The sequence below is a fragment of the Alnus glutinosa genome, chromosome 9, assembly GCF_958979055.1.
Source record: "Alnus glutinosa chromosome 9, dhAlnGlut1.1, whole genome shotgun sequence".
NCBI lineage: Eukaryota > Viridiplantae > Streptophyta > Magnoliopsida > Fagales > Betulaceae > Alnus > Alnus glutinosa.
This window is the reverse complement of record NC_084894.1, coordinates 21122790-21150378: the sequence shown is the minus strand read 5'-3', so window position 1 is coordinate 21150378 and position 27589 is coordinate 21122790. Positions and strand designations below refer to the sequence as shown.

The window sequence follows — 27589 nt, the reverse complement described above, 5'->3', positions numbered from 1 at the left end:
TTATAGCCAAAATTTGCTTAAATTTTGACAACTTTACTACAAATGTTCTTAGCTCCTTTGTAATTGTCCGTATTACACGTAGTAGTTCTCTTCTCTTCTCTTCATAATTTGCTTATATTGACGGCTTCGCTAATTAAGCCCCAAAATCAGTCAAGCGGCAGAAAGCTTTCCCACAAAATCTCAAACCCTAGAAAACCCACCTAGTGTTTCTTCTCTCAAAGCTTTGGGCAAACCCAAGCCCAAGCTCTCAACCAAACATGAAGACGGTCATAGGTGAGGTCCTCTCGTCAAAGCCAATCTCTCTCAAGAAGGCCACCTCGACCCTCTCCACCTTCGTCTCCACCGAGAACGGCGCGTCGCCGGCCGTCTGTGCCTACCTCCGACGCGCCCTTGCCTCGTTCAAGGAGTTGAGGCAGCACGGGAAGGAGCTCGGAGGTCCAAGATACGAGCAGAGGCACTACCGGCCCAAATCGGAGACTCTCAGCGATGTGAGTCACAAGCAAAAAAGAGATGAGCCGGAGAGTAATATTGCCAGCCGAAACCCGATAGAAAGGGACAAAAAAACCACCCGGATCGTCGTTCCGGGTCAGGAAACGGGTCACAGGGTTGGAGACGAGGGTAAGAGAGAGAAGCATAGGAAGAATAAGCAGAAGGGCGTATTTGGTAAATTTGGGGATAATGGAGGTGAAGTTGGGGAGAGTAGAGGCTCTGAAATTAAAGTGAAAATCGAGCCTGAAGTGAATCCGGGTCGAAGAGATGAGGGCAATGTGGGAATTGAGAGCGAGAGAAAGAAGCACAAAAAGAAGAAGATTATAGCCGAAGAGATTAAAGAAGAAAGTAAAGAGTTAGGTTTAGCCGATTCGTATTCGGTGGAACCACAGAGTAATAAAAGGAAGAAGAAGAAGAAGGAGATAAACGATGGTAGTGATTTTAAGAATAATGGGATTAAAGCTGAGGACAGAGATGATAGGGGTGAAATGGGAATTGAAAAAGTAAAGGAGGAGAGCAAGAAGAGGAAGAATAAGGAGGTTGAGGAGAAAGCAGAGGATGGTTCGGAGGAGCAGAGGGGTAAGAAGAAGAAGAGGAGGAGAAATGAATGAGATAGATTTGAGTATTAGGTGGTTTAGCAATTTTGCTGGCGTTGTATTTGGAAACTGGTGGAGATTTTGTTTCAAAGCAATCCATTGGCTCGGCCTGGCATAAGGGTAACTTTTTTGTGTAATATTGAGGGAATATGTTTCTTAGTAACTATTGATTGCAATGAGATCTAGTTGATGGTTAATGTTATATCTGTTGTGAGTTTTACCATGGATTGTTTTTCCGCGAATTGAGCGGCAAAGTAACAATGTTTGTGTCAATTGCAATTAGATGATTGATGAAAAAATGGGTTTTGTGCTTCGCTTCATTGCTAATGAGTTAAACATGTATATATTGATTTTCATGACCTTAATGATCTATAGAAGAAGTTATTCTTCACTTGGTTGATTGAGTTATAGGATTCAAATTCAATTAATGCCAATGTGATGTCAACAGGGAAATATTTTCAAGTGCATTTTGTGTTATGATAGCTTTCATTCGCTTAGGCATCTTGGAGACTGTTTTCCACTTGTCATTGCTTTTTGGGTGCTGATGGAAGTGATGACTTCATATAGTTGCTTTACTATCTTTTTAATGCAGACCAGTTTGGATAATGGTGTGATTGGGATGTTCTAGATGTAATGGTCTCTGACATGTAGCAACAAACTTCATTTGAGTTCTGGAATTATGGGTACTTATTTTCTATTGCCATCTTCAAATTATCATATCAATCAGTGTTCATTGCAAAACCCTCTTAAGCACACATCTGCTCTGCACCCAAACATTATGCGAAGCCAAATGCTTCAGATGTAGGAATGATATCCGATGATCTCCAACATAGTATGATTTCGGGGAATTAACTATTAAATGCAATGCATGTACTATCTGTTTGGAAAGCTTGCTGTTGAATTCGTGAACTCTGTGACTTTTGTTTCACAAAAACTGTGGAAAGGAAAATGATTACAGAATTATTTACATTAACCATTTTCATTCCTCTTTCTTTCCAACAGCCAAAATTAGGTATATACTTTTCCTGCAATCTTTTTGTTCCTTAGTAAATAAAGCAACTTCATTAAAAAAATACTAATGGAGATGTATGAGCCCTGTTTATCTTCTTCAAAGCAAAGTCATTGTGCCTATAGGAAGATTGTGTGCTCTAATTTATATGTTTTTGCTCTAAAGCAGTATAAATATCAGCAAACAATAAGCTACTTAGCTTTCTGTGTACATGTTTTACATCTCATCTTCCAATAAGTAGTGAAAATTTCTCAACTTTATGAGCCCAGCTTCTTCATTTTTAGGGGTGAACAATGCTTCCTTGAAAAATTCGCCACACTTTTTGTATTGATATTATTAGATTGTGCAGTTTTATAATCGGTTCATTCTACACAGCCTCAACTGCATGCATTCTATGCCTCAGCTAAAAGAAAGGAAAAAGAGTCCCTTTCCCTGCTCGTCCTTCAATCATTAAAACTTATTTTTTAGTAAATGATGTCCAGGGTGGTGAGGACTCCATTGACAAGCTTCCGTATTCATATATCCTTGAAAGGTTATCTGCTCTTGCATCAACTTATGCATGTCTGCTCTGTCTATATTTTATTCTGACATCTTGTATAATCTTCTGCATATCAACCTTTTTCTTTTTGTCTGGAGTTGGTGGGTGGGGGTGCTCTCTGGATTAATTGAATTAGGTTCTTCTATTATCCATATAAAGAGAGTAGAAATTTTTGGTATCTTCTTTTCATTTTCCAATAATATCCTCATTAATTGGACAAATCAAAATAGAAAAAGACTAGAAAAAAAGTGCTTCTCTCTCTCTCTGGACTTTTCTTGGTGCTCTTGCTCAATTCTCATTGGTGAATGAATAAGATTGTTTACGGAGAGTTAGGAAGCCACTAAGTTGAAAGGTCCTGAGGAATGGAGGCAAAGGCAGAGACAGGTTTTTGGTTTTGTTGCTACTCTTCGGGGAAGCATAGCGAGGTTTGAAGCATACATGTTGGCTGCCTATGGTAATTCAATAGGATTTTCTTTTGGGTGGCATTGGTGATAAGGCCAAATTTCATCTAGTGAATTGGAACAAGATTTGTACTCTTTTGCATGCAAGTGGGTTGGGAGTTCACAATTTCATCCAGTTCAATCGAGCACTCCTGGATAAGTGGTTGTAGAGATTTGGTAGGGAGAGAGAGAGAGGCTTTATGACGATTGGTGATTGTTGCCAAATTTGAGAGTCTAAAGGGTGGGTGGTACTCGAAAGAGGTCTTGGGTTCTTTTGGAGTGGATGTGTGGAAACATATTAGGAGGGGGTGGGAGAAGTTTCGCAATTTTGTTCGTTCTGAGGTGGAGAATGGATCACATATTAGATATTGGCATGATTGGTGATGTGGGGATAGATCCTTGAAGCAATGCTTTCCAGCTTTTTTTAGTATTGTGAGGAACAAGGATGCGATGGTGGTGGATAACTTGGTTGTTCATAATGGTGTTATTCAGTGGAATGTCCTTTTTACGCGGCAAATCCAAGATTGGGAGATGGATATGGTCCTTTCTTTCTTCGATCGATTGTATTCCATTTTGGCTCGACATGGAGAGGGTGATAGGTTAGTGTGGAATCCCTCTAAAAAGGGTTTATTTGAGGTGAGATCCTTCTATGAAGAGCTTATTAAGAAAGATGGCCCATCATTTCTATCTTTTCCGTGGAAGAATATTTGACGTGTTAAGGCTCCAACTAGGGTGGCTTTCTTCGTGTGGTCAGCTGCTTTGGGCAAAATATTGACGCATGATAACTTGCGTAAGAGGAATGTTATAGTGATTGAGTGGTATTGTTTGTGTAAAAAGAGTGGGGAGTCTATTGATCATTTGTTGTTTCACTGCTAAGTCGCCCAGGATCTTTGGAGCTACATTCTTATTTTATTTGGGGTAGAGTGGGTTATGCCGCGAACGGTATTGGAGTTGTTGAATAGTTGGGGGACGGCGATTGGGTATGGTCGTGCTAAAGTAGCTTGGCGGTCAACTCCTCTAAACTTATTATGGTGTATTTGGTATGAGCAGAATGCGCGTCTCTTTGAAGATGTAGAGACATCTATGGTGGAACTACGTAAGCAGTTGTTCAATACATTATATAGTTGGATAGCGTCCCATCATAATTTGAATGTTTTTACTTACGTAAATTTTTTAAATTTATTCTCTGTTCGTCCTTTTTTGGGGCTCCATTGTATGCTTCCCGTGTATAAGGGTTGTGTACCTCTGCGCTTATTTTGAATAAATTGCAATTACTTATCAAAAAAAAAAAAAAATCAACTCTCTTAAAAGGAAATGGTGTCAAATGAATTGCAGGTGATCAAATACTTCTCTCAATTTTATGGTCCTCTTAGTATGACATGTATGAAATCTAATAATAGTGAATAACATGTATGAAATCTCAAAGCTTTGGGACTTGGATCATAAATTGACCCTTGTTTTCATAATCACGGATATTTGACATGAATTAAGCTATGAGAAAGAGATCATTTTGTGCTGGCCAAAAAGGCTTGCGATTGCTTCTCATAACGAAAATTGGTCTTCTTGGAGTCATCGGCAGACCAAACAAAAATGCCATGAAGTTTTCCCTGACGTTGAAGCCTACTACAAGCCTCAAAGAACCCATTCTCAGGAGATAGACCCCCACTTCCATCTGTACCAAAGCTCACCAAGACCTTACCACCTTTGCAATTGGTGCTGTCTCAAAAAATCTAATGAACTGAGGAATAGTTGTCCCCTTCTCATAGGCATAGAACTGAAAGTTGACGTAGTCTATGAGATGCCCATACTTCCTGGACAAAGCCAAGTAATGTGGCTGCACAGAATCATCATCGTATGGTGCTATTGATGCAAATGACACAACCTTATTTTGTTTTAACAATAATAGGAGCCGCCCAATGCACTCAGCAAATGTGTTGGGATCTGCAGTGAAGTGTTCATAATCAATGTCAATTCCATCCAAATTATACTCTTTCACTATCTGAGTTATTGATTGAATGACATCGCTAACCCAAGAGTTGATTGATTTAGGTTTGAAGTATACATGTTGGCTGCCTATGGTATCTCCCCCAAGACTTAGAGCTACCTTGACATTTGAATGGTGGCCTGGTGGGCTTTGATGGAGGAAACGTGAGAAGGGGTGAGGTTTTCTGTGTCCCAGAAGATTTTGAAGACACCATTGGTGGGGGAAGAAGGGGAAGATGAAGAGGATGTATAGTCAATGGCAGAGGATAGAACAAAGTGAATGTCGATTTTGGGATTGATGGGTACGTCTGAAAATGTAACGTTCTTTCCCTCAGCTCCAAAGCATTCTCTGAAGAGCTTCGGCTTTGCTGGGGCCGCTTGGATTGATGGAACCGTTGAGAAGAGAAGATGAAGAGTAAGACAGACAAGGAGCTTGCATGAATCCATGGCTCTTAACAGTTGAATACAAGTTCTGTACTCTCGACAGGTATATATATATATAAGTGAATAATAATTATAATTTCATCTGTTAACGACGTATTTGTTTCTATGCAGATGTCCCATTTTTATTGGAAGCATATTTCCAAATTTTGACGCAATCAGATTGTTTGATGCATTTGTTCAAACATTTGATTCTTTTGGTCGACAATGGACTTGTTTTCATGCATTTGTCTCTTTTAATTATAGCATAATCACCGTCACAATTAGTATATGGACTTTAGCAGTTGTACAAACTGAACTTCAGTTATTGGATTTTTGTGATTATTTCATAGGGGAAATTTTATTTTTAACCCACTTAACCTCCCTCACATTTGTAATTACCCCTTAAACTTAAAAAACTTAATTTAGTGTATTCATTTTTTCAATTTTACCAATCCATTAAGATTTTACAGCTTTTTTTTTTTGGTTTAGAAAAAAGAAAAAAGTTGCAAGGATTTGGTGTTTTGGTTGGGATTTAACGAATGAGTAATGCTACACATCATCCTCTTGTCCTCCTTTTGTCCTCCCAAAATTGATGTGGCTCTTAAAATCACCATTGGATCAAAATTCAATAATGATCTATCATAAATTCAATGGTGATTTTACGAGCCACATCAAATTTGGGAGGACAAAAGGAGGACAAGAGGATGATGTGTAACATTACTCTTAACGAAATTTGTAAAAATACTCACGTCTGAATATTTGTAATTTTTGTGTGTATATATATATAAAAGACACGAATATTTTATGAATTTTGATAGTATATAACGAAAAATCTAAACAAATTGGTTAAATTGATAATTTTTTAAGTTTATGAGGTTAATTGCAAAAGCGGGGGAGAGTTAATTTAGGACAATTTAGGCGACAATTTGTTTCATACGTGAAGTCTGTAGTGGATGAATAGAATACGTTGGGTGGCATGATTTGTTTGCTTCATCTGATGGAAAATGAGTGTATAGGACTTTAACTCACCTATGAGAGAGGTAAAAAAGAAAATGAGTGTATAGGACTTAACTCACCTATGAGAACGGAGTATAACGTATAGGATTGCCTGTGGGAACACAACAACGGTGAACATGTGAATTCCAAGCCCTATGAAATGCTCATGTAACTTACGAATCCGACGGGATAGGTCCTCAACGACCGACTCAGCACCCTCTGAAACAGCACCTACTTCCGTAGCTCTTTAACAACTTTTTGGACGATAGGATGACCCATCGACATCGCATAGTCCAGAGAAAAAAAAAAATAGTGCAATAGCCCTAGAAAAGGGCAAAACTTTCCAATAAATCGGTTTGTAAAAAATTTCATACAAATTATATTTAATATTAACATGTATCCCTTGCTATTTAAAAAACACATATTGTTTTAATAGCATATCTTTCTTATTTCGTTTTTTAATAACATTAATAAAAAAATATCTCATTCTTACATGCTTAAAGAATACATATCACTCTTATATATGGATCGTAGAAAATCTTCGACCTACCGGTTCTAGATGTTTCTGTCCCGCAGAAAATACATCATCTCCGCCGTGGCGATTCTCTTCTTGGCCCAAAGAAGTGCCCAGATTTTCTGGTCCGAGTCCACAATAGCTATTTGTCGTCTTGAATCGCTCTCCTTGTTCGTCGTTTAAAGGGGGGATCGGAGCTGGAGGTATGAGGGCTTCCTCAGCCAACTTAAGAAGTCTCATTTCATTTGTGTCTCCACGAGGACACGATCGTTTATTCGTTTATACAAACTGATAAAAACTTCTGACCCGTACAGTTCTGATGTAGCTCCACTTGCAATGACCTTGGTATTGCGTATATCTAACTTTGCGACGAACTGAGCAGCACCGGCGAAGCCGTCCTAGTATCGGATTTGCTTCATGATACCCATATTTACCAACATTCTCTCGCAATGGCACAGTGAGTAACGATCGGACCTGACCATGTCCAGGTCCTGTTCTCGTCCTCCCAGGAGAGCTGAGAGCAGGAGCAAGTTTGGAAGACGAACCTCACCAACCACAGAGGAGGTGGATGTAGTGTTCCAAGTATGCCTGAGGAGTGGAATAAAGCTGCTGAGATCCATGGGACAGGAGGAAGCAGCTAAATCAATGGATAAAATGATGGAGAAGAAGAGGAAGAGAATTAAGTGTTAGAATAATATATTTCTTATTAATATAAGAAATATATTATATTGATATTGTACATTATTTCTCTTATATATTTTTAATATTGAAAATAAACATATTATACGACACTTTCCTTTTATAGAGGTGATTCTAATTAGGTTTGATGGTAATTAAATCAATCAAAATTGTTTACCATTTTTATTTATATCAATTTTTCTATAAATAGAAGTATTTTGTATTGTAAATTTATCAAGCAATAAGAGTATAATGTAATCTTAAGGTTTTATCTTATGGATGTAGGTCATATATCGAACCACGTAAAAACAATGATTTTTTAATTATAGAATCAATCCGAAACAAGGGATAAGAAATAGAACAAAGAAAAAAAAAAATCACACACTATTATCAAAGAAAATAATAGACTCTTCCATATTGCCTCGTCGTATGATATAATGGGTAAAATCATAGACAAAGCAACAAAAGAACAAGAAAAGCATAAGGAAATAGAGAGAGAAAATAGTGATGATGAAAAATAAAAAGAAAACAATGAACAATCTAAGATAGAGATGACAAAATCGTGAAAAGGCAGGAAAAATAATATAACAAAAAAAGAAAAGAAAATTACACATGACAATTTTGGATTTAAAGAAATATAAAGATAAAAGGAAACGAAAAATTCACAGAACCGTTGGATCGAATACTGTCTTTAGCCTATAGCTCTGATACCATGAAAGAAAAGATAAACAAAGAAAAAATAAAGATAACAGTGAAAATATTAAAAATTAAGAAAAGAGATTTTATATGATTCGGTCTATGGCTACATTATAATACAGAATACTCCTATTTATAGGAGAATTGAAATAAGTAAGGTAATTAATTTTAATTGATTTGATTATTATATATTTCTTTTTGATATAAAAAATATATTCAAGAAAAATACCATACAATATTAATATAATATATTTCTTATATTAATAAAAAAAAATATTCTTCCAACATTAAGGAGGAATTGCACACGTTCTCAGACTAGCTTGGTGTGATGCAAAAACATGTACCATTACATGGGGGGGTTTTTGAGAATTAAACCATCAAAATTTTCGGAAGAGAAAGCATTTGCGGACTGTGCTTGATGCAGTTCAAAATAATTCTGCAACATTTCTAAAACAAAAAATGCGTAACTAAACCCCAAATGAACAGCTCTGGTGATTGAAAGCGGCGTTCTGCGGTCTGCGATTAGAGGTGGCGTTCGTGGCGGTCGGAGGAAGACCTCAGTTTGAGATCCGGCAAGAGGAGGCCCTCCCTCCGGTGGTCCTCGACGAGACTAAGCACACGGTTTCTGGACGCCCTCCAAGAATGGTTTTCAGGAGAGAGACTGAGAGAGGGAGAAGGGGGAATGAGGGGTATCGTTTAGGTTAAATTTCGAAATTCAAAATTTTTGTACACGTGGCATATTCAGACCGTTAGATGTAACGAACGGTCTAGATTGTCATTATTGTGGATCCGGCAATTTTCTTTTGAAAATTGCCGTGGATCGAATCCTCCGAATCCAACTAGAAACCCCGGCCCCCTTTCCCTCCCCTCCCCTCTCTCTCTCTCGAGACTCTCTGTGAGGATCGAAGCATCCATGGAAGCAACGCTTCCTGCAAGCAAAGAGGTTTCAAGATACTAGTCGACCAAGTGAAAGTGAACAGACCCGAGCAAATCTTCTAGAGAGCGTACCCATTGTTTATACTCTTTCTCTCTTCTAAGAAAAACTAAAAATCTCTCGAAGCAGCCATGGAAGCAATACTCACAGACTGCGTACAGAACAGCCTTCGTCATTTCATGTACCGAAACGCCATTTTCATCTGCGAACGCCTCTGCGCTGAGTTCCCCTCTGAGGTTCTTGTTCCTTCTTTTTTTCTTTTTTGGTATTTCCCACTTACTCTTTTACTTTCTACCCAAAAAAGAAATTGCATTAGCGGTTCAATGGGCTTGGTTAACTAGGAACTCTATCTTGCAATTTTCCGAGGAAGACAAAGCAAAGTAGTTTTTAGGTTTTTTGTTTAAGAATTGATCGCTGTTCATCAGGGGACACATCAAGTTTTGGCTTTTCTGAATCATTCCTCTTAGTTTTTCTTGAACCCTTTATGCCTTTTTGTTATATGCAGACGAATATGCAATTATTAGCTGACTGTTACTTGCACAACAATCAATCTTATGCTGCGTACCATATTTTGAAGGGTATGTGTCATAGTATTAATGTTTTTGCCATTTTTGAACCAATTTGTTGTTAGTGTTCTTTTTCGTTTCTTTATTGTGGTTGATTTTTTTGAAAAAATTTATCATCCATTAATCTCTCTCTTCTTTTTTCGTTCATTGTTCTATGAAGGAATGCAAATGGCTCAGTCCCGCTACTTGTTTGCACTATCATGCTTTCAGCTGGATCTTCTTAAAGAATCCGAAGCTGCATTATGTCCTGCTAATGAGCCAGGTGCAGAGGTATGTATTGGAGAGTAACTTGTTTACAAGCAAAATATTCTGAACCATTACATTTGTTTTCTTCAAAAATGGGATTCAAACAAGTTGCATGATTTATACTTTGGTCACTCTAATTTTTTGGATGTTCTATCACTCCTATTTTCAGTTGCTTTTTAGGATGATGATGACTTGCTTCTTGTGTTTATCTTCTTTATGCAGATTCCAAATGGTGCAGCCGGTCATTACCTTCTAGGGCTTATTTACAGGTCACTCTTTTTTATCTTTTTTCTTTGTTTTTTGGTCAAGTAGGTTGCTTTTTGTTGTCCCATATATCATTTTATAAACTTCCAGAAATCTATTTCCTGTTGCTTGAAATACATGTACAGTACAAATGAGAGACGAATAGGTAGATACAATACATTTAAAACAAAAAACAAAAAACAAAACAAAAAGAAGTGAAAAAGACATCCTTAAAACTGGTTTCTATCATACAGTTATTTATGAAGTTGATGTCTTATGAAGCGGTCTTAAACTTATTCTCAAAGTTACAAATCTATTTGCATTTCACTTGACGGAATATCTGGTGAAAGAAGCATATTTAATTAAAGTTTTTCCCCTTCCTTCCCCATGAAGCAGACTCTCCCACTCTCTGTGTCCTTTCATGTTTCTTCGCTGATTCTTTGTAGTAGAGGTACAACGCTGCATTCTCTTGTTTTGTGTTAGCTTCTATTCCTTAATTTGTTTCTATTACTTGCAACTCTAGCTTATCCAAAGTACTGGATTGAATTAGTGCTTGAACGATGTAAACTGGGTCATTAAGCACAGTTAATTGAATTTCATTACTATATATCGTTTATCCTTTGTGCTCTATGAATTATACTTCCTTCGTCTTATGACTAGGAAGTGAGTCCGAATTTAATTCAATTCTCATCTTTGAATTTCCGAACTAACATAAAGTCTGAAATGGTTAGTTGTTATTGACGTGCATATTGCATAATTAGACTTTTTAAATTTATTCTTTGTTCATCCCTTTTAGGGGTTTTCTTGTATACTTCCCGTGTTTAAAGGTTGCGCCCCTCTGCACTTTTTTTTATAAATTGCAATTACTTATCAAAAAAAAAATTATGTCTATGCGTGTTTGTGCAATTTCTTAATTCAGAATATCAGCTTCTTATTTATTGAGATTTTATGTTGTTTTAGGTACACTGATAGAAGGAAAAGTGCTGTACATCATTTTAAGCAGGCATTATCAGTAGATCCTTTAATGTGGGCTGCATATGAGGAGCTGTGTGTATTAGGTTTGTACAAAAAATTTCCACATGGTCCAAGTTCTTGAACTGCTGTGTTACCAGCATACTTGGTAATTTCATGTAGCAACTGATCAGTTAATTCTCGGGGCTTAAAATGTTATGTTTAGAAATTTAAGCTGATTAAGAGCCAACTTACTTCATAAGTTGAGTTTCATTTTGAATTGCTAATTAGCGGAGTAAAATTCAATTTGGTTATCATTATTAGCAGATGTTCTTCCCCCCTCCCTCCCCCATATTATCTCATTTCTGTACCTTTTGTCGTTAGAATGTAAACTCCACAATATTGGACTAGGCCTCATGGATGTGTAATATCATTATCAAAATCTGAGTTTGCAGTTCAAGGTAAACTGATTGTTTAATATGTTGTCAGCTGAGTTTGATAGTTAAGGGATAATGCCCTGCATGTTGGAATGGTCGTGATCGATGATGTTAGTGCTACGATCAATGCCCTTTAATAATTTGAAGAGCTCTTTCCTTCTTCTTTTTTCTCTTATCTTCTTTCTTCTTCTTCTTTTTAATGTATTGTGGAGAAGTTAGCTATAACTTTACCTGGCTTTGTTTAAAGTGATCCTCCTTTATCAGGAAGTCTGATAATGTAACCATCAATGTGTCGTTGGTGGAGTTGGGATGAGGATATTAGAAACTATTGTGACAATAAGAAAAGGCACCTTTTTACTGAGACATGCACTTTGTCCTTTAATTGTGATTTCTAGTAGTTCTGAATCTTCTTTTTTTCTTTTTTTTTCTTTTTTTTTTTTAAAAAATCTATCTGACCATGATCATGTAATTATGAATATGAACCATTAACATCTCCACTTATATACCATGTCTCTGTGTCTGTATTTTAGTTCCCTTTGCTGACTTGGCCTCTATTCAATGTATATGCAGTTCTTACCACAGGGCATAGGATAGTGTCCTTTTAGCCTGATGAAGTTTGAGATTGGAAGTTAATTAAGCCATCGTTAGAAGGGCCGGATTAATTCTTTTCTTAATAAAGTTTGTAGTAATTGCATTCTATGTTATGGATATAACTGCAGTTGCTGCTGAGTCTTTTTTTTTTTTTTTTGTGAATTAACATTGCTCATGTAATTGAGAGATATAATTTGGGGCTTGATCTTGTACATTTGATCCATATTTAATCAAGGCCTTCTTTTGTGATCACTTTAGGTGCTGCTGAAGAAGCAACTGCAGTTTTTGGTGAAGCAGCTGCTCTTTGCATACAAAAACAGTACTTATCCCATGGATCTGCTTCCCAAAGCTTGAACATGCCAAATGAGGATCGTAGCACAGTTTCTGCTAGGAACTTTGGTCCAGGCCCAGATGATGCCAGTCCAAGGCAATTGAAACACATGCAAGGCAATAACCTAAGAGATATTCCTGGAAATTATCATGGAGCAGCTTCTGTTCAGCCTTCAAATGGTGGTTCATCAAACATATCATTCTATAATACTCCTTCACCAATGGTTTCACAGGTATAATACTTTAAATTACACCTCATAATGTTATAACAGTATATAAGGTTTTAAATTTGTTTTTTTCTTTTGGTATGTTAATGATTAATTACTGCTATGTTTAAATCTTTGAAACTCTAAGGCAAGTTAGTTAAGCTTTGCTTATAAAAAAATGACTATCTTTCTTCCAAACTGCTGGTTAGGGCTGCAATCCAAGTTGATGTATTGGTTCCGGTCGACCTGACAACCCGTTAAAGGTCAACCCTAACTCGAACTGTTTAGTTAAATGGGTCAGACCCTTTAATCTTAGCACGACCAATTTGATTCGTTTAATAAACGGGTCATGTTGGGTTGACCTGACACGATTTGACACGCATAACCTATTTAATAAACATGTCGTACTAGGTCAATCCAGCATGATCCATTTCAACCCAAACACGACCTGTTTGACCTGCTTTGACATGTATTTATTTATAAACGGGTCACTCATGGGTTAAGTGGGTCGACCTGGTAGTGACCCGAACCCGATTATACCAAACTCTAATATGCTAATTTCATGTCGAGTTCATGTAAGATTCGAGCGTCATGTAAAAAATTTTCAACTCTACTGCCGGTGGTTCTATCCCATTTGTTTTCAATTTTTAATAATCAATTTATTAAAAAGAAGAGAATGCTCAAGAAATTCAAAAAAGAAAAAGAAAAGATGAACGGACACTGCCTTAAGCAGTCATCTAGTTATACAAAGATTTAGTTGAAACTTGATCAAGCTCAACCTTTCAAAAGTCCGACTTTTCTTCTCCTTCCATGTTATCCATTTAAGACATGTCATAATTGCATTCCAAATTAACCGCTCTCACAATGGCCATGTTTAACATTCTGGCATGCATGCATGCCCACAATGACCATTCAAAAGCTCTCGATGTTATCAGTCTGTCACGTTCTCATTCCGAGAAGTATGGATTTGGTCCGTCTTCGGAGATGGCAGTTAGTGATAGGATGAGGATGGAGAGTTTACGTACCCTTTGGGTATTTTTCCTTGCCGCCCTTCTGATCAATTTGCTATCAGGGATCACATTGTGCAATATTATAATAGTTTGTTTTCATAATAGTTTAGCTGGCGGCCTAAGTTGGATGGCCTAACTCCATAGAAGTGGTGGAAGCTGCTAGGCTAGAGAGCCGGTTTGAGGAGAGTGGGAGGTTCTTGAGGTGGTGAAAGGTATGAACAGTGACAAAGCGGTTGGGCCTGATTTTTTTTTTATTTTTTTTTTTATTTTTTTTTTTTATGGCTTTCTTTCAAGCTTGCTGGAATGTTATCAAGGTAGACATTATGGGGGTGTTCCATAATTTCCATGCTCGTAGTACATTTGAAAAAAGTCTAAATGACACCTTCATTGCTCTCATTCAAAAGAAATTTGGGGCTATTGATCTTAAGGATTTGCGGCCTATTGGTCTTGTGAGTGGAGTTTATAAGATTATTGCCAAAGTCCTTACCAATAGATTGAGAAGGGTTGTGTAGAAGATTATTTTGAAGCCCTAGAATGCGTCTGATCACGGTAGGCAAATCCTTGACTTCGTTCCCATTGCTATCAAATGCTTGGATAGTAGAATCATATATGTTGAGCCAAGGTGATTTGCAAATTGAATATTAAGAAGGCTTATGATCACATCAATTGGATTTTCTTGCTTTACTTGCTGAAGAGGTGTGGTTTGGGGGAGAAATGGTGCTCTTGGATGGCACACTGTATTTTTTCGGTGCGCTTTTCCGTCTGGTTTCTTTAGCAGCTCTCGTGGCTTGAGATAGGGAGATCCTCTATTGCTTTTTCCCTTTGTTATTGTTATGTAGGCCATAGAATGCTATTTGCCACCGTTAATGGGGGTTTTCTCTTAGACTTTTTCGATGGGTTCTAGGTATTCGGGTTGTGGTTAACATTTCACATATGTTGTTTGCGGATGATACTTTAGTTTTTGGTGGGGCTAAGTCTGACCACCTTCACTACCTGTGTGCTATATTTTTATGCTTTCAAGATGCCTCCAGCCTGAAGATCAAACTGGTCAAGTCAGAAATTATCCATGTAGGTACTGTTGAGAATGTGGATGGGAGCATTATGGGTTGCGGGGTTTCTTCCTTGCCTTTGAAATATCTTGGCCTTCTGTTGGAGGCCTCCTTTAAGGCCAAGTCTATTTAGGACGAAGTTATTGAAAAGAGAGAACGTCATTTGGCTAGTTGGAAAATGATTTACTTGTCTAAGGGTGGTAGGGTTATCCTTATAAAGATTACACTTTCCAATTTGCCTACATATTTCTTGTCCCTCTTTACTCTCCCTGTGGGTGCTGCAAACCACATAGAGAAGCTTCATCATGATTTCTTGTGGGGTGGGCTTGGTGAAGAGTTTAAATTTTGCTTAGTTAGTTGGTCCAAGGTCTACTCTCTGATCTCTGAGGGAGGGTTGGGCATTTGGAACTTGTTGAAGTTCAACCGTGCTCTTTTGGGAAAATAGCTTTGGTGCTATGTGCATGAAAGAAAGGCGTGGTGGATTCTAAATTTGGCATCTCATGGGGTGGTTGGTGTTCTAATGAGCCTGTTGGTTCTTATGGGGTGGGGGTTTGGAAGAATATCAAGATGGTTGGGGATGTTTCCAAGTCATACTAGGTTTGAGGTTGGAGATGGCACTAATATTAGATTCTGACATGATTTGTGGTGTGGGGACAAGGCCTTAAAGGAAGCCTTTCTAGATTTATATGGTATTGCCTATGTGCAAGATGCTTCAATAGCGGCTCACTTGGAGTTTTCTGGTGACTCAATTCAGTGGAACGTAAGCTTTATTAGAGCGGCTCATGATTGAGAGGTAGATGTCTTTGCCTTGTTCTTCAATTTGTTGTACTCGGTTAGAGTGAGATAGGATGGTGAAGACAAGCTTTGGTGGTTTCCCTCCAAAAAATGGTTGTTTGTTGTTAGCTCCTCCTATAGTGTCCTTGCTTGTAACAATGACACTCCTTTCCCTTAGAGGAGTATTTGGCATATTAAGGTTCCCTTGAGGATGGCCTTTTTTGCTTACTCAGCGGCCCTAAGGAAGATCCTTACTATGGACAATCTTAAAAAGCGGCATGTCATTGTGATTGATAGGTGTTTTATGTGTAAGAGGAATGGGGATTCTATGGACTATCTTCTACTCTATTGTGAAGTCGCTTGCGCTTTTTTCAGTCGTTTTGGCTGTTTTGGGTGATGCCTAGTAGTGTAGCTAACTTGTTTGCTTGTTGGTAGACTAGTGCGTAGAACTCGGAGTGTTGCTGTGTGGAAGATGGTGCCTTCTTGCCTCCTGTGATGTCTTTGGAGGGAAAAAAATGACAGAAGTTTTAAGAATCGTGAGAAGACGGTGGTGGTGCTTGAGTCTTTTTTTTTTTCTCTCTCTCTCTCTCTTAATACTTGGACAGCTGCGTTTGTAGCTCCCTAGGAGCTTAGTTTTCATAATTTTTTTTTTCTTCTCCTAGCTAGGTATTTCTCCTATATACTTCTTATGTACTTGAGTAGTGCATTTCGCTTTTAATGATATTTCTATTACTTATATATAAAAAAATAAAAATAAAAAAAATAAAAATAAAAATTATGAAAGGAAGAGGTTGTTTTTTATGAATATACATATGTAAAATTGAGTCCCACATTGGAAAGATGTCATAAGTGAGAGGTTAATATAGCATAATTGGGCTCAAACCCATAGATTTAAGCTTTTGGATTGAGTGGTTTCCCAACATGCTATATTATGGTCTTACTGAAAAACTCTCAAAGGTTTCAATTTCCTTAACAAGTGGTATCGGAGCCGATAGTGTTGTGGAGTATAGTGGAGTGGTGCATGCACGGACAAGAGTTCTTGGAGTAGGGACAAAGATGGAAGGTGTGGACATGGACGATGGTCTCCAGAGTAAGGGGAAAAGATTCATAGCTTGAGTACAAACGAGAGTCCCTGGAGTAGGGGCAAAGGTGCACAGTACGAGCAAACCCACATAGCACACAAGTGATCATGGAGACAACTCATAAGATTGATTTTGAGGGGAGGGTGTAGCAATGTGGTTATGGACTCACATCGGAAAGGAAAATTGTTGAATATACACATGTGAGTGTAAAAAGATTAAGTTTCACATTTGAAAGATGTTACATGTGTGGGTGGTTAATATAGCCAGGCCCAAACCCATAGGCTTAAGTATTTGGATTTAGTTGTCTCCCAACATATTATATCATGGTCTCATGAAAAACATCCCAAAGTCTCAATCTCCCTAACATTTTCATATATAAGAACATGTATCTTTAGTTTCTGGTATAATGATATTGTCTAGGTGAGACTTTTGCTCAAAGACATTTGTTTTGTCTGTCTTCTGGTTTTTATTCTTTACTTTTTTATCTAAGACACCAGATTTTGGCCTTTTTCATGTGGTGGTTTTAAAAGTTCAGAGAATTATTAGTGCTGAGTAGGTAGGATCTCTGTACTTTGTGGATTTTTAGATCTTTAACAAAGAAGATGTGGGCTCAGGTCTCAGCCTGCACTAGGAAACTTTGAATTTTCAGGTGACACTATGGTGGCAAAGACGTTGCCCCTTTTTTTATTTTTTATTTTTTTTCCGCCTTATGGTTTATGTACTTACACTCTACATTTGGCTGCACACCCCCTAAGGTTTTTAGGTCTGGATTTTGTAATCCCTACTACTTTGCAGTTCCCACATTTCGTAAGTTCCGTCATAATTCTTGTTTTTAGACTAAGTACAGAGTTCTCTTTATATATTTATATTTTCTCCCAGGAGTAAGCCTTTATCTCATTCCTTTTAGCTTCTTTCTTAATCTTATGCTAGTGAAATGGAAGTTTCTCCAGTGTAGTTGCTTTATTTTTCATGTAGGCTGCACTTAACTTTTATATGAGAAGTTCTGCATTCATAATCGTTTTTTATGCTGCTCATAATACATAAAACCCATGGTAGTGAATATGTGGAAATTTGCCACCACTTTTGCACCTTTAGATTATGTACATGATTTACTTAACAAGATTAAATATATTGAGTTATCTACATCTTTGTTAGTTTCTATCTCCTTTTTACTGTAAAGATCAATCAGTGCTCTTAGTTCCCCTATGTTTTACAGTTGTCAGGTGTTGCTCCACCACCTTTGTGCAGAAATGCGCAGCCGAATGGCCCAAACCCAAGCATACTCAGTGCTGATAACTCTCCAAGGTCAACCGTGAACTCTACTATTCAAGCCCCTCGAAGAAAGTTTGTGGATGAAGGAAAATTACGGAAGGTTATAGATTTGTATATTCATGCTTTTTTTTTTTTTTTTAAATGTTACTCCGTGTGATATAGAGATAAAAGCATAATTACACGTAGCACGGTCTTGATGTATGACCTCTTTTGGTCAGAATATAGTGATAATACGATTATGCAGTAATTCCTTGTTATAAATTTCACAGTTTAAATTGTCAGGTGTTCATTTGTGGAGCATTTGTTTTAACAAATTAGTTGGTCAGATTTTCAGAGTGCATTTATTGTGCATAAAACTAGGAAGCCTATATGAGCTATTTGTAACGTGTCAGGAGGCTGTATGTGTCTTTTGAATAAGTAACTGCGCAGGGACTCTCAGCTTTAGATACACATTTGCTTGAAAAGACAAGTTTGAATTGTTTTAGGTATCAATTTGTTTGATTTGTTGAAAATTTGCTTGTAAAGTTACTTATCAAAAAAAAAAATTCTATGTAAAGTTGTAGAATTCACAGCTGACACCAATCTATTAGTTTGCCTTTTATGATTGTGTTGTTTGGTTCTGCCTTTTTTTAGGCTATTCAGTAGTTTCCACTTTGAGAATAACTTCTATAAGGACCTGGTGTAAACCAGATCTTTTATGCCCTCCAATAGCATATAGACACGTAAGCTTGGAACACCAAAATGCATTAAAACAATAACACCAGATCAATCTCTATTCTCTTGAAACAAAACCAAGCGACAGACAAAAGCCCCATTCCCCATTCAACACCACCACCACTGTTCCTCCTCTGAACGCCACATCTGAAGCCCCATTCGATAGACACAAGCTTTTTTGATATTAAAATTTATTTGCTATTGGTACAGAATAGATAGTGAAAGAGCCGAAGAAGGTAAGAGGCAGAATTTTGTAACTCACTGTCTTTTCTCGGTCATGATTGTGCTGACTGTTGCTTGGCATATCTTAGGTCTTCCTAATATTGGAATTTAAAGATTGGTTGAACCACCCGTTTTCGGTCCTCTGGAAGTATACTCTCAGTGATGCTGAAAGGCCCTGGTTCAAATGTTCAAGATGCAGAGAAACAGTTCTCGGCTACCAAACAAAACCTGATTGAAGGTGCCGCTTCACTCCTATCTGTCAAAATTCCAGAAATCCCCCCTGTGGATTTACTAGATTTGGGTTTAAATGGGGAAAATCACTTAAAGTGTTTGTTTGATATGAAGCAAACAGGGGTAAGGTCTTGACTACAGTATTGCTTGGCTTAATCTGGAATAGTGTGACAAAGCTTTCTTCCACTAATTTCATTTATTGAGATGTTTGAAAGGCAAGATTGTAATATATCTTGCTTGTGGTGTAAAGGTTGATATATTGATTCAACTTTAAAGTTCTTCTAGAATTCGAAGTGTTTCTTGAACTGCTTCAAGCCTCTACCACTATTGAAGACATGCCTAAGGATGAGATGGTGAGGGTTGGAAGAGTCTATGGAAAACACAAGAAATGGACATGATAAAGTAGTCAAGATCCTTCAGAGGTACCTATTGAGCTATTTATTATTAACTTAGAGCCCGACTGTTCTTGAAGTCGAATCTAAGAAGACAAGACTTCACAAAGAACTTTTTCTCATGAATTGTCCTTGCTTCCTCAGCGAGGAATATGAACTGGTCAAAGCCTCTTTTTTTTTTGTTGTTAGCTGTAAATTGTTAATACCTGAACATTGTGTGAGGCGAACAAGAAGCAGACAAGTCTCTTACGCAAGGATTCTGTTATGAATTGTTCTTTTTTTTAATTGGGTCATTAACGGTTGCTTTCATTCCGGGTTCTGGCTAACAGCGCCATAACAACGGTTGAATGAGGCTTTGGCGGTGGTGGCTGTTGAACTGGGAACGGGGCTATTGGGGCTTTTATCGATGGCTTGGTTATGTTTCAAGAGAATAGAGATTGATCTGGTGTTATCGTTTTAATGCATTTTGGTGTTCCAAGCTTACATGTCTATCTGCTATTGGAGGGCATAATAGACCTGGTTTACACCAGGTCCTTATAGAAATTATTCTCTTCTGCTTTTCCTTGCATTTTCTGGGTACAAAGTTCTTTACATAGGTTGCACTGTCATACTTTAATCTGTAGGTTTAACTTGTCTACACATCTTATGGCATCTTTCTGCCGGATCTTAAAAATTTGGTGGGAGTGGTTGTTCTTGTTTTTGTGTTCAAGGTGACATTTTCATCTTGTTCAGTAAGTGATTGGCATTTGTCTTAATAACCACATTTCTTGCAGTAATTTTTCTATTGCTTGCTTGGTATATCCATGTAGACCTTGTTTGTGGGAGGAGTATTCTTATTTCATTTTTAGATCTCTTTTATGCATAATTTGGAATCTTCCCCCTTGAAATTATTTTGTTTCCTTTGTTTTCAGATTTCTGGGAGGTTATTTTCTGATTCTGGCCCTCGTCGAAGTACAAGGCTTTCTGGAGATGCAGGGGCCAACACAAATGTGAGTGCCACAATGGTTGTTGGAAATGGAACTAGCAACTCTTCTAAATATCTTGGAGGTTCCAAGCTGAGCTCTATCGCATTTCGTGCTGTGACAGTTCGTAAGGGTCAGTCATGGACAAATGAAAGTATTGATGAAGGTAATGAATCTCTTTTATCTTTTACTAATTCAGTGGCCTTATACTATCATATTGGGATTGAAAAGTGCAAAAATGATTGTCTTTCACTGATATTTTTTACTATTAATTGTTCTCTACCGCTTTTTTACGATAGGACTTGTTTGTGACTATAGCTATAATAGCTATCTAAGCCATGCGTGAACTCAAATTAACTGCATTATGGATCCTAGATTTCTTTACTATAGATTACAGATGATGACTTCCAATATGTTAATGTGAACTTGGTCATACCAGAAGTCAAATTCTTTTATTATGCTATATTTCTGCCTAATTGCCATTGAACTGACACTCTATGAGCTTTCAAATTTTATCTCATATAGGGATACGGAATGAGACTTTTGATGATTCTCGATCAAATACCACATTGACAACTTCTAGTTCATCTCATTCTGGTGATACTAGATTTCTTGAACAAGAAGGAGCAACCATTCCAATTAGTGCAGGTATCATGAATGGCTCAAGAGTCATTAGCGGTGCTTCAGAAATAATGGGCCTTTTGAGAACTCTTGGGGAAGGCTACAGACTTTCCTGCATGTACAGGTGCCAGGTATTACATGATTATTCTTGAATAAACTAAATAGAATTTTTATTTAAATAGAACAGAAAAGAAGATTTGTTTGGCTAATAATAGTGGAATTATATTAGTAATCACAAAACGGGGAGAAGAAGATGATTTTGTATTTCCTGTCTCATGCTTAATTGTCTGTACAGGAAGCACTGGATGTCTATCTTAAGCTTCCACAGAAGCATTATAACACGGGCTGGGTGCTTTCCCAGGTAGTTTGGTTTTTCAAAATTCTGTTTTTAACCCTTTTCTGGATTTTATACCTTTTTTCTACTTTTCTGATCATGTACTTACATAAGCTGTGAGTTGTAAATGACTCTTCTGCTAGAACAGTAGAATGCCTGAATATTATTGACTATTTGGCACGTTAATTAGTTCATGTGTCAAATGCAGGTTGGAAAAGCATATTTTGAACTGGTAGATTATTTAGAAGCTGATTGGGCCTTCAGTCTTGCCCGCCAGGCATCCCCTTACAGTTTAGAAGGAATGGATATGTATTCTACAGTTCTTTATGTGAGTTCCCACAATTTGTACTTGAAAAAATTGTTCATTTTTCCCCAGGATGCAATCTGAAAATAAACTCCCTTAGATGGGTAACTTAAGTGAATTAAGCTAACCACAAAATGGGGGCTTAAAGTCATTGTTATTCTACTTATTCTGTCATAACTACTCTAATCTCAAGCAAACTCTTAATCTATTATCTTGCATTTAGGATACTGGATGGTCGAAGTAAAATTTTCTCCCTTACTTTATTGCTTCACTGACAGTTATTCTATCTCCATTGCAGCATTTGAAGGAAGATATGAAGTTAAGTTACCTGGCTCAAGAACTTATTTCAACTGACCGCTTAGCTCCTCAATCTTGGTAGTGTTATCAACCTTTCCTCAAATAACACAGTGCATTCAAGTCTTAGTTTTCTTATAAAACTGCTTAGCATTAGAATTCTGTTAGTGACCTTTAATTACTCCCATATTTCGCATCCTCAGAGCTGTTTCTCCTATCAAATTTTTTTTTTACTTTAATCTTGTGTTTAAAGTGTCACTGCAATATGCATTAAAATTTTAATTATCTCGACTTAACGAACATGGATTTTGGTTTCTTCCTTACTCTTGTGCGCCACAAGCTCTTTAACTTGCAGACCTTGGAGTGCTCAAATGGAAAAGTACTATTACTATTCTCTATCAAATTCTGAAATCTTGAGATATGCAGACTCATATTTAGAGAATTATAAATTGTTCCTGCCTAGTTGTTCAGTGGAAGGAAGAAAAGGTCTTTTTGGTATTTATCCTTCAATTTTGCCTTATGAGCTGTGTTTGTTTCCGCCCTCCTGTTAAATGGTTGTAATTGTATGGCTACTCATAGCAGTTCAGCGATTTTTTGTTTTTTGGCATTAATTACCTACTTTACATATAGTTAGGAATGTGTCTTTGCAAATTTGAGGATCAAAAAGCTGTGAAGCTTTTAGATTCTTGTTTTTTATGGCTGTATTAGGACTTGTGAGTTGTTATTATCAACATTATTATTTCTTATATGTTTCCTTCTGAATGGACATGCAGGTGTGCTATGGGAAATTGCTATAGTTTGCAGAAAGACCATGAAACTGCTCTGAGAAATTTCCAGCGATCTGTTCAACTTAATCCAACATTTGCATATGCACACACACTTTGTGGTCACGAGTATGACAGTCTCTTTTCCCGCCCTGATTTAACCCATGAAATTGAATATATACGAGAGTGATTATGCATTGATGGTTAATTCTTACTTTTTATTATTTCAGCTAGGCATTTATGATCTTGCTATTGCATCCTTATCTGCAGATATGTAGCTTTGGAGGATTTTGAGAATGGAATTAAGAGCTACCAGAGTGCACTTCGGGTTGACGCAAGACATTATAACTCCTGGTATGGGCTTGGAATGATATATCTTCGCCAAGAAAAGTATGAGTTTTCAGAGCATCACTTCCGGATGGCTTTTCAGATAAATCCATGCTCTTCTGTTATAATGTGTTATCTTGGTACAGCTTTGCATGCCTTAAAGGTTTGACCTCTTGCTATAGTGATTCCAATATTGTGGCTTCAGGCAGCATGCTGTTTTTGAAAGCTCTCTTAATTGTGTTTCTATCATCCGACAGAGAAATGACGAAGCTTTGGTGATCATGGAGAAGGCTATTTTAGCTGATAAGAAGAATCCTCTTCCCTTGTATCAGAAGGCTAATATACTAGTGAGCTTGGAAAATTTTGATGAAGCCCTACAAGTCCTGGAGGAGCTTAAAGAGTATATCCCTAGTGAAAGCAGTGTATTTGCTTTGATGGGTAACATTTATAAGCGGCGTAATATGCATGAAAAAGCGATGCTTCATTTTGGTCTTGCTTTGGATTTGAAACCACCTGCAACAGATGTTGCTGCCATTAAGGTGATTGGCTTAGCCTCTGCGCTTTTTTTGAAATATACTTATCAAAAAAAGGTGATTGACTTATTTCATATTTATCTTATTGTCTGTAAAATTGGATATTATTATTGAAATGCTCCTTCAGTTTTCAGAATTCAGTAGATTTCCACATAAGAAAAGATTTTCTCTTTTTGAGGATCGTGGGAGTTTAAATGAGTGGGCACAGTTCACTATATTCCCATTGATTCTCACAAGTAATTGTCAGCTCTATGAAATTGGTATTATCAAATTTATTTGGAATACATTCATCAAGGTTTTAATTTGTGAACCAATGCCTTTATAGTCTAGCAGTATTTGTTTTCTCATTCAGGAAGGAGTTTTGGGATTTGACCCAATATGAGCGTGGGACTTGTGGAGTTAGGGATTCTTCTATCATAGTTAAGAAGGGTTTAATGTTTCAATTATCCCACAAAATAGAGAAGCACGGGCAGTGCTACCTCAAAGGCCTCTCACCCCTCTTCCCGCTCAAGATAGATGGGAAGGGACCCTATCAAGTAAAAGCCATAACCAGCCTCTTTTGTTATGTACATACACCTTTATTTAGGGGTGGGGGCCTCGGGCTGCTGTTCCTCCTCCTGATCTGCTATTTCCAAATCTTTCTTTCCCATTCATTCAATTTTATGCAGTCCTTCTCAATTCTTGTGATTCTCAGCCCCCTTATCTCATTATTACGAACAAATTTGCCATTGAGTTTTGTCATAAGATTGTTATGCATCTTCTTTAGCCTTTTCTTTGTATGTTTACCGTCAATGTGCTTTTTTTTTTTTTCTTTGGAAAGAACAAAAGCATTTATTTTAGGTCTGATTACTGCACAAATAGATTGCAATTTTTCTTGTTCTTTTTCAGTAAGTTGTTTCTTCCTAGAGAGCAAGGAATGTTTGCTATGTTCATCCTTTCTTCTAATCTTATAACAGTCTGCCATTGAGAAGTTGCATGTGCCGGATGAACTAGAGGAGGGGTTGTAGATCTACTTGCTCTTGACAGGCAGAATTGGAGAATGATCTAAAACTTTTCGGCTCAGATCATTTGGCCCCAAGGAGTTTGGCCTGCTTGCGCTTTCGATGGATGATGAATAAAACTTTTTGGCTTTGATGCTTGAGGCCTGATTGTTTGGGCCGGTGCCCCTTGTAGTTGGCAGATAATGTGAAGTGACCTCAGTTCTGTCGGTGATCCCCATGCTAACAGAGGATGATGTAACAAAGGTATTAAAAGCTCTCATACTTGTATGGATAGAAAAAGTATTGTATCATTAGTCTGTATTAGTTGTTCATAGTTGTACTTGACTCTCCAATCCATTGATACTAGGGCTTAATATTCAATATCATTTTATTCTGTTGTTGATATGAGTGATTTACTTTTTGATTTCAAAATTGTGGGACTCAAGTTTATCTTTGACGTGAGTTTCCTCTTCAGATTTTATAGCTCGTTTGTGAGGCCTTTTGCTGCAGCCATTCCACTGAACAATTTTAAGGTTTTAGGGTCAAATGGTGTCCATATAAATTGTAATCGTAATTCAAAGAAGATGAATAAACTCCAGTTTATTTCTATACATATCTTTTTGATGTGTTTATAAAGATGTAATTCATGAAGTACTCGGGTTGAGTCCTTCAAAATTTCGTTCAATTAGACATGAATGGCTCAAGAAACTGATCAGAAAAGGCACAAAGGAGGCGGTGCGTGCAAAGCAAATCTCTAGCACCTGTCAGGAGCATCTCCAAGCTCGGAAGAACTGGCCAAATTCTGGTAGATTTGCAACTTTGATTTCTTTTCTTTTCTAACTTTTCTTGGAAACCAAACAACAACCTTTATCCATTAAACTTCTTTTTTCCTCTATTCTTCCCCACTATGAAAAAAGGTTCATAACTTCATATCCTCTTCTGCCCCAGCTTTTACATTTCTTGCTTCATCTTTTTTGAGATATGATATATTATCATTCCAAAACACAATTTTTGAGCACCTTTGTCTATGTGGCAATTTTGACTTTTACTATTAGGCAAAAACACTATTTTAAAACATCAAACCTTATAAATTAAATTAAAATATCCATGAAATTTGGCAACAATCAATTCCACAATAATTATTATTATTATTATTATTTTTCCCTAATAAAAGTAATAACATTAAAGTGGGCCAGGCCTGGCCGAGCCCATAAAAGCTTCCTCGGTCTTATATATCAAAATTCTCGAACGTGTTTCATTCATTCATTTGGCAATACTGTGTATTTGGCGCTCTTGCTCTCGCTCTCTCACACAAATCAGTGGGGCAGTGATTTGCTTCGATACATATGCATGTTTGATTCTATGGGCTCATTGTAGTCAAATCTTGCAGATGGGTTTTTATTTTGGATTCTCAAACCTTAAGCGTAAGCAGGAGGCTTATGAACATTCTTCTTGGTAAAAATCTTTAGTTTACCATTGGCTCTTGTAGGAGACATGCTTAGGATTTCTTAAAATCATCATAATTTTGTGATCTGGAACGCTGGTCATCAAGCAATGAGCCCGGCCCTTTTCATTTAAATGAAAAAATTTTAATCAAAAGCAACTTCTGATGTCATTTAAATGGAAATTTTTTAATCAGCAACTTCAGATGTCACATCAAAAGTTGCTTTTGATTAAAAAAATTATTTTTTTATTAAAAAAGTCGGCTGGGGGACGGTAAGGTATCATTATCCATATATATATATATATATATATATGTTCTCTTCCCTTTCTTTCTTTGTGCAACCTTAATTTCAGCTCCACAACTTTTCTCTCCAGCCATGTTATCTCATTTGAGTAATTTTTTTTACTAGTTTTTTTACTGTACAAATTATACTAGTTGTATGAAAAAATTATTATTTTTTACTAGTTTTTTTAGTCTTAGCTCATACTTTTTGGGTGGGTGTACTCATTAGATATATTAATTTTTCGTTTTTCATTTTTTCTTTCACGGTGAGGGCACTTAGTGTCCGTTTGGGTTTGCGATTTCAAAAAGTGCGATTTAAAATAACGATTTTAAAATGTACGATTTGAAAAAAGTGATTTTTAAAAACGCAGTTAAGCGTTTGGCAAAATCGCAGTTTGGCCTTTAAAATCGTGAATTTACCTTTAAAATTCTGCGTTTTCAAAAAAGCACCATCTTATTTGCGATTTGAAAAAGCAGATTTTCTGCGTTTTCAAATCGCAATTTTTAAAAACGCAGTTCCCAAACGATCTATGTTCTGCGATTTGGTTTAAAATCGCACTTATTGTCTACGAAATCGCAATCCCAAACGCACCCTTAGAGAGACTTTTAAGAGCCCATTTGAAATTGCATTGGGAAATATAATTTTTTTTTTTTTTTCTATAGAAAAAGTAAGAAAAAGCTTTTTAGAAATGCCTTATTTTTAAGTTTTTCTCAAAAGAAGTTTTGAGATTTTTTATACCAAAAATGTCAAAAAAATATTTTGTAATATTTTTTTATCAAACAATTCAATTTTTGTCTGACATAGTATTTTATGTACTAAAAATACTTTTAAAACTCCTTAATGCAATCTCAAACAATTTATGAATATAGTCAAATGGAGGGGGGGAAAAAAATACAATCTATGCAAATTTGCATACCGAAAACGCTTGCAAATGTAGACTCCAGCCAAAATAAGATACAGAGTTAATATATATAAAATAAATAAATAAATAAAAGTGTACAGGCCCATTTTGATCGAATTTTTTTTTTTTTTTTTTTTTAAATATTTCTTCATGGTCAAGGATTTGCTATTAGGAAGTAGGGATTGAATACAAGGATCCTCTTCTGAGGGTATAGTTGTCTTTTCATAAAA

At 36.9% G+C, this 27589-nt stretch overlaps 2 protein-coding genes and 1 pseudogene across 3 annotated transcripts; 2 read left to right on the top strand and 1 right to left on the bottom strand.

Annotated features, from left to right (window-relative positions):
* The first annotated feature begins 96 nt into the window (after positions 1–96).
* LOC133878532 (vicilin-like seed storage protein At2g18540) lies at positions 97–5248 on the top strand. Of its 2 annotated transcripts, XR_009901922.1 has the most exons (2): positions 97–1205; positions 5122–5248. XR_009901922.1 is itself a non-coding variant. In XM_062317090.1 (1 exon), exon 1 carries the CDS (start codon positions 258–260, stop codon positions 1098–1100), a length of 843 nt encoding a protein of 280 aa, XP_062173074.1. In that variant the 5' UTR covers positions 97–257; the 3' UTR covers positions 1101–1287. The 2 variants fall into 2 exon arrangements, 1 of the variants encoding a protein (XP_062173074.1); XM_062317090.1 differs by lacking the exon at positions 5122–5248 and having other exon boundaries at positions 97–1287.
* Positions 4430–5505, bottom strand: LOC133878531 (chitinase 2-like; annotated as a pseudogene).
* Positions 5506–9200: 3695 nt separating this feature from the next.
* LOC133878102 (cell division cycle protein 27 homolog B-like) lies at positions 9201–25139 on the top strand. The gene is made up of 16 exons (XM_062316602.1): positions 9201–9532; positions 9802–9874; positions 10023–10132; positions 10331–10377; positions 11312–11409; positions 12589–12893; positions 17998–18153; positions 20524–20740; positions 21100–21326; positions 21491–21556; positions 21738–21857; positions 22132–22208; positions 22901–23020; positions 23162–23381; positions 23476–23757; positions 24708–25139. Exons 1-16 carry the CDS (start codon positions 9428–9430, stop codon positions 24756–24758), a joined length of 2274 nt encoding a protein of 757 aa, XP_062172586.1. The 5' UTR covers positions 9201–9427; the 3' UTR covers positions 24759–25139.
* The last annotated feature ends 2450 nt before the right edge of the window (positions 25140–27589 follow it).

Excerpts from the sequence above, each read along its gene's own strand:
- LOC133878102 (XM_062316602.1), top strand. The coding sequence starts at position 9,428 with ATGGAAGCAATACTCACAGACTGCGTACAGAACAGCCTTCGTCATTTC. Across the intron at positions 9,533-9,801 it reads GCGCTGAGTTCCCCTCTGAG|ACGAATATGCAATTATTAGC; the intron begins GTTCTTGTTCCT and ends TGTTATATGCAG. Across the intron at positions 12,894-17,997 it reads CTTCACCAATGGTTTCACAG|TTGTCAGGTGTTGCTCCACC; the intron begins GTATAATACTTT and ends TATGTTTTACAG.
- LOC133878532 (XM_062317090.1), top strand. The coding sequence starts at position 258 with ATGAAGACGGTCATAGGTGAGGTCCTCTCGTCAAAGCCAATCTCTCTC.